The sequence below is a fragment of the Camarhynchus parvulus genome, chromosome Z (genome assembly GCF_901933205.1).
Source record: "Camarhynchus parvulus chromosome Z, STF_HiC, whole genome shotgun sequence".
NCBI lineage: Eukaryota > Metazoa > Chordata > Aves > Passeriformes > Thraupidae > Camarhynchus > Camarhynchus parvulus.
This window is the reverse complement of record NC_044601.1, coordinates 51,936,263-51,943,070: the sequence shown is the minus strand read 5'-3', so window position 1 is coordinate 51,943,070 and position 6,808 is coordinate 51,936,263. Positions and strand designations below refer to the sequence as shown.

At 43.4% G+C, this 6,808-nt stretch overlaps 1 protein-coding gene across 1 annotated transcript; it reads right to left on the bottom strand.

Annotated features, from left to right (window-relative positions):
* Positions 1 to 691: 691 nt before the first annotated feature.
* Positions 692 to 6,574, bottom strand: PLK2 (polo like kinase 2). The gene is made up of 14 exons (XM_030969125.1): positions 6,281 to 6,574; positions 5,744 to 5,851; positions 5,466 to 5,582; positions 5,146 to 5,275; positions 4,780 to 4,867; positions 4,421 to 4,516; positions 3,998 to 4,196; positions 3,759 to 3,906; positions 3,250 to 3,347; positions 2,493 to 2,616; positions 2,007 to 2,247; positions 1,778 to 1,907; positions 1,581 to 1,691; positions 692 to 1,458 (listed from the first exon to the last, which is right to left on the bottom strand). Exons 1-14 carry the CDS (start codon positions 6,491 to 6,493, stop codon positions 1,267 to 1,269), a joined length of 1,995 nt encoding a protein of 664 aa, XP_030824985.1. The 5' UTR covers positions 6,494 to 6,574; the 3' UTR covers positions 692 to 1,266.
* Between the last annotated feature and the right edge of the window lie 234 nt (positions 6,575 to 6,808).

The following is a 6,808-nucleotide window of genomic DNA, read 5'->3' as shown; positions in this document are numbered from 1 at the left end:
CTATGTTGGTCTCAGAAAACCTAGTGTAAACTTTGGGCTTTCTATACCCAACTGATAACTTTAAATGGCCATAAGTGTTACTAAAACAAAATTACAATTTATGGTATACACTAAGTCACTCTTTAATTTTTTCACCCTTTTGATTTTACTTTACTAGGGTAACCATTTAACCAAGGGTGGAAAGACAAAATAAAGCTCAGTAGAGGCAAAGTGACAGGTATGGTCAATTCAGTCTGCTGTTGAGGTATCAGGATTCTCAGCCCCTTGATAAGAGCAGTGCTTTCCCAGCAAGAATTCACACAGCCCCTTATCCTTCAGTCTCTAACATACCACCCAGAAGAAAGCATTCCTATCAGTCAGTGTTAAACATCAATTTTGAGATGTAGTATCCTGAAGAGATCCATAGTTTTGTTTTAAGCTCTTAGGCCAATAACTAGTGTCAAGGCCTACATCATTAGTCTGTAAGCTCCATCAGCAGTTATTTTAGGATTGCAACTATAATTAACAATAGCTGTGTTGGTGTTTGTGACTGTAAGTGGGCATAGTCACAGATAAACCTGCCTACCCTTCATAGCCAGACCTGTAGCAGACTTTTTAAAAATAGAAGATAGAAAGCAAATCTGAGAGATTTCTTGTAATGCAAAGTAAAGCATGCTCAGTTATATAGGAGAAAGAGTAGATAATGACGGTTCAGATTTCCATTCTTTATTGCCAACAGATTTATATTCAAAATGCCAAGGTCCAAAAAAAAAAAGTAATAAATACTTCACTTTAGGCTGTAATAAATTAAAAAAAAATTAACAAGGAATGCACTTTGCCAGCCACAAGTGTGGGTATTTTTGAAAAATAAGGAAAAAAAACAGTATGGCCATAGTTCACAGTTAAGCAACCAGAAGCTGCTTGTTACAATTATCCCCAACAACGGAGCTCTCCCTTCCCTCCCTTTCCAAATGTGTATTCACAGTTTAACTCCACCAGAGATGCTCTCTTACAGAGCAAACAGACACACTCTGCTCCGAGTTCAAGTCAAATTATATCTTTAACACACATGAAGCAAGGAAAACTATGATCCGAAGAAGTCCTTGTCACAACATTTTACTCCAACAAGTAGGTTTAGGCTTCTAATAGATGTGTGCCCAGCACACTTGGACAGTCCAGTTTTCGTACCACCACACATCCATCATCAACATACTAGTTGCTCCACCATCTCCACTGCAGATTCACAGTGAACAAGAGAGTCCATTTGGTTTAACAGAGTCAATTCCTTCAGTTACATCGCTGCAGCAGCATGTTCAAAGCATATTCCATTCTGTGTTTTAGTTCCAATGAACATCCCGAAACCAGAAGAGTTGTCAGACGAAACGTTGTGGATATCCTGTCTTCATTTATGTAGGTAAGGAGATATTCCTCACTCTGATTGCAAATTATAACTTTTGTGTGATCATGGTAGAAATTCACCTGTAAAAGAGAAGTAGAGTGGCTGTTTGTCTCCTTTCTCCTCTCAATTTCTGAGGTTTTCCTAGTTTTAATGCAATAAGGTATTTTAAGACCTTTTCCCTGGATGATGGTATTACACTTACTTGAAACGTGCCATCATTGAAGAGCATCATTAATGCTTTATCAGATTTGAGCCACTGTAAGAGGTAAAGCCTGGGCCTGCGTACATCTGTTAGGCTGGGCAAGTCTCCTCCCTAGGAAAAGGAACAGACTACGTTAAGCACTCAGTTTACATTTAGTGTATTTTTACAGCACAGGACCCTGAAGATGCTGAACTTACATCCATAAGGTTCTCCTCCATATAGTGAGAGAAATACTTCAGTACAGTTACTTGGCTGATGAACTGTTCAGGGGCCTCTGTGGCTGGGAAGACAGAGCACTGGCCTAGCTCAGCATAGTAATGCACAGTCCTGAAAGAGGAAAAAAAAAATAAGGTGGTTAGTGATGAGAAACAAGTATTTCATGTTTAAACTGCTTTAGTGAGTTGTTTGCTTTGTATCGATTCTTACTTTTTGTCTGGCAGAAGGCTCATATGTGCTCCATTGTTAAAGAGGACACCAACAGTGTGATCTGACAGCTGGTATCCAAAGCCGTACTTGTTGGAGTAGTCCACCCATTTTGTAACCCACTGGAAGGATGCTGTCAGCTGTTCTTTGGGGTTGCTATCTGCTTCTGGCATATTCTCCAGACATCCCCTTAATACTCTTGCAACTGTATCAGCAACGCTTCCCATAGTACTGTCTTCCAAACCTGAAAAGAAAGGATTATTAGACTGACAAGAGCACATAGGGAGAAGATTTTCATTCTAAACTTTTGAGTTACATAGATTTTAAGAAATCTAGCCTTAATGACTTTCTAATTTAAAATTTTTCAAAATTATTGGCTTTTGCAACATCAAAAATAAGACTATAAAAGCAATGTTTGCTTCAAGCTTTTAAGATATGAGGAAAATAAAGCGGGATTCAGACTTAGACATCACATTTTGCTGCACTTACATTCACTGCTACTGCTGCAGCTTCCCAAAGTTCCTCTGACTATCATCCGAATGGAGTCTCCAATCTGCTTAGTTTCTGGCAATGCTCCCGGCTTCACCACTGTTGTGATAAGAGGCTGAATCTCCTAGAAGAGATGTCAGACATGTAAACATCAAACATAACACAAGTCAAGGCTTATACACAAGTTTTGCATGGCTCTCCTGTTTCTCAGCAAATGATAAATTCTAGGGAAACTGGTATTCATGTACAAAGATTACAAAGGAGCTGCTGCTAGACTTAGCTTACAGCAGCACTCCAGGTCTTTCCATTCTTTAGATCTTCAATTTGCATCTCACAGGCTATTAATCAGTTTTCTACTCTCCTACCCTAGCAAGGGAGCAGATGTGTGCAGGTCTGAACACCAAGTAGTAAAAGATAGATTTCAGCAATCTATTCTTTTAAGAAGTCCTAGTTAATTATGAACTGAAGCCCTGTATTTGGAATATTGAGAAATAGCACCTGGCAGACAAGTTAACGCACAGGCAACAATGGAGTCTAGGCAGATACTATAATTACTCAAAAGCCAAAATTTATAGTCTCCCTACAAAGGCTACCATACCTTTGTGATGCTTGTTTAAGCCCTCTTAAAGCAGCTCTGCTAATCATTTAAGCTTGATTATGCTGTGTACAGCCCCAGTTCTGATATCCAAGTCAAATATAATTTAATTATAGCTACTCCACCCAACTGTTACCAGATTTGAACTGCACTTGCATATACCTCATCTGTCTTGTGTTTGGGGGCCTGCTGGGTTATCGATGTCTTCTTCAAATCATGTCTGAGCTTGTAGATTTCTTCATCTTCTTTAGCTAGCCTGTCTGCAACACAGGAAAAAAAAATTAACTCTGAATCTGGAAGTGCTATTGAATTACAGAAAGCATAACAAGTTAGCTGTAGAAAACACATTGTGTCTCTCTAGCAGCTTCTTCTAAGCCTGCCATAGTCTCCCAGAGAAATGATGCCATTATACACAAATGGAGACTAAATTTCAATACACTTTACAAACTAACAGATGACCAATATAGATATGGATGCTGTAAGAAGCATTCATGTATGTAAACTGGCATAGGTGGGCAGGCTAACATCTTTACTTATCAAGAAAAAGTCAAAACCAAGCCAGGAAAGCTCTAAGACACAGATGTGTTCTGTTGCTATCTCACAGATGTATGCTAATATGATGAAACTGATGCAATAGAAATAAGTGGACTATATCTAGACTTCAAACTTACTATGTGTGTCCAAGTATCTGGCTTTATCCTTTTTCCCCCCAAAGAGAGCAGCAGCTGCTTTTTTGAAGAAATTTTTAGCAGGACTTGACAAATGGAAATCAGGGACGGTGTGACAACAGCTTGCAGAAAGTCTGTCAGGTGTAAAGCCCTGTGGAAATACAACACAAACTTTTTAGACCACAGAGTGCATTTTTATGTGGATTTTGTTTTTTACACCACTAATAGCAGACAGTACAAACCTGTAAGAAGAATTCATGTCGAATTATTTCATCTAAACTGGGCCGATCTTCAGGGTTTTTTGACAACATACTAGCTATTAAGTGTTTTGCAGGTGCCAAGAGAGATGAAGGCAGGCTGTATCTTGCTTCCCTTATACATCTGTATGTTTCTTTAAGATTTGTAGTCTCAAACGGGGGTCTTCCCAACAGCATTGTATACCTGTTTGAAGGCAAAGGAAAACGGTTTCATTTTACACACCCACCATACTTGTGTCTACAGCTACAAAAAAAGGCTTTGTCTATCTCCCAACATGAAGAATTTCTGCATTGAGCTACATATGTATAAAATGCTGTAAATGGATGCAGCACTGCGTCCCCTTTGAACTCTCAGAAGCCTAAGCCAGTGACAGATATAATACATTTCAAAGGCAGGAAAGTACTTACATTACACAGCCTAAGGCCCATATATCAGATTCACAGCCATGCCCTTGTTTGTTGAGGACTTCTGGAGAGAGGTAATTTGGTGTGCCACATATTGTTCTGAAAAAATCAAAGACACCACAGAGCTGGTTAATATTTCAAATAGAAAGAGGAAGGAGCTATTTTTCATAGGGCAGGTTTTCCTCTCAAGTTCAGACATCTAAAGAGGAGCTGTAGGAACTTTAATAGCATAGATGTTTTTTCATTTTATCTTCACGACACTGGAGGGGCAGTAACTAGCTTTTGCTATGGAACATGACTTCTCATTTTCATAGGAATTTAGTTTCATTTACGACCAGACTATACGTTTTTGATGTTCCTACCGCCTCCTGTGCTCCAGTGGTTCCAGCCTAGCTGCCAAGCCAAAGTCACCAAGCTTCAGTTCCATGTTCTCATTGATAAAGAAGTTACCTGGCAGACAAAGAAATTCCAGTTAGTCCGTCTCTGGCAAGGTATGAAGGCATTTGCCACAGGTGCTGAGTCATACTTTGTTCAGAGCCAGAAGCTAGGCAAGATTTTTTTTTAAATTCGGAATGCTTAATGTCATCCCTTAAGCAGCATGAGTTTCCACTGTAAAGACAGATTAAGCTGATTCTACTAAACAAAAGATCCCCATACAAGGATAAAGAGGTACAACACTGATAGGGCTGGAGGAGTATGTTTAGAAGTTGGCAATCTGGAGAACTTACCTAGTTTAAGATCCCTGTGTAAGATTTCCTGTTCATGAAGATACTTTAGCCCTGACACAATTTGCCTGAGGTAGTATCGTACTTCTGGTTCTGTCAATACCTTCCTTGCTTTTAAGATGTGAGCCATTGACTGCAGAGGAAAAACAAAGGCAGAAATGTCACTGACAATTCATGCACAAGATTCACCTTAAGCAAAAGTAAATGAGTACATAGAGAAACAACAACTAAAGCCACAAAAAAAATGTTTTACACATCACACATTTAAATTAGTTGCAGACTCCAGGTAAGTAAATACCAGATTTCTCCCAGTTGAAGCTCACCCTTCTACTGCAGTATTCCAGAAGAATGTAAATATTCTCTCTGTCTTCAAAGTAGTGGTAAAACTGCACAACATGTCTATGATTAAGCATTCTGTGCAGCTCAATCTCTTTATCAATCTGCAAACACAAGACAGTGGGAAAGAAGAAAGGTGTTGTTAGCCGTACTTCCACAAGGCTGAGCAGACAGCTCTATCAGAACCATTTCAGGAAAAGGGGTAGGCAGGCAATCTAGCACACAAAGAGTTTGTGGGGGAAAAAAATCATTCATCCATACATACCTTCTCCCTTTGATGAGGTTTTGCTACTCTGCTGTGAGGAATGATTTTCGCAGCATAAACTTTATTTGTTGTCAAATCTGTCATCTCGTAACACTTTGCAAATCCACCCTAGAGAGACACAGGAGAAAAAGGTAATTAGAGCAGGTATAAATGCAGTCCTGCACTTAGTCATTCACCACCTCATGTATTAGTCAAGAAGCGTAACTTCCTTAGCAAAGGGCAATTTTCTAAGGACAAGTCCTGGGTTCATCGTCTGTTGGAAGGCTCGCAAGCTCCCCACTCCCCGCATGCACCATCCAAGTCTTTCCCGCGGGCTGGCCCGAGCCGGAGGCACGATTCTGGGGCAGCAAGGGCGCTCGGACCCATAGCGCCTGGCCCGGGCGGCGCTGCCAGGTCGTGGGCGGCAGCGCACTCCGCTCTCCAGGGGAACGCAGCCCCGCGGGGGCAGCGCCCATCGGCCGCCCGGCCGAGAAGGGCGGCGAGCGGGGCACACCGGCCACCGCCTCGGGACGGCACGGGGCTCGGCGCGGCCATTACCTTTCCGAGCACCTTGCCGCGGCAGTAACGCTTTCCCGTCGTGGGGTCGGTAATAATCCGGGACACCTCGGCGGCGGGGTGGCCGTGCTGGTGCGGCGGCTCCTCCGCCTTCTTCCTGCGCGACTCGCCGCCGGCCGCTCTGCCCGCTGCCGCCTCGCAGCCCTTGGCACCGCCGCCGCCCGGTGGGTGGGCGATAGTCCGTAGGAGCTCCATCACCGCACCCCGCCGGCTCCGTCCTGCCTGCCCTCCTCGGTCCCACTCTACCTGCCCCACCCTTCCCACCCGCTCTGCTCACAACGCTGAGCTGCTCCTCGGCTCGCCCTTTATGAAGCGGGTGGCGGCTCCGCCCCAACGCTGAGGGGCGGTCCCGCCCGGACTCCGCTCCGCCCGCCCGGCTCGGCGCGGCCCGGCCCCGCCCCGGCAGGCCCCGGGGAGAGCTGAGCAGCACCGGGCTGACCTGTTCTGCCCTCTTACCGGGCTGTCCTGTTCTGCCCTCCCTTGCCCAGCTGTGTGGAGGGAGCAGAGCGG

Coding starts and splice junctions, on each gene's coding strand:
- PLK2 (XM_030969125.1), bottom strand. CDS start 6,493: ATGGAGCTCCTACGGACTATCGCCCACCCACCGGGCGGCGGCGGTGCC. Junction 4,517..4,779: donor CCACTGGAGCACAGGAGGCG/GTAGGAACATCA, acceptor TGATTTTTTCAG/AACAATATGTGGCACACCAA. Junction 3,348..3,758: donor CAGATACTTGGACACACATA/GTAAGTTTGAAG, acceptor CCTGTGTTGCAG/ACAGGCTAGCTAAAGAAGAT.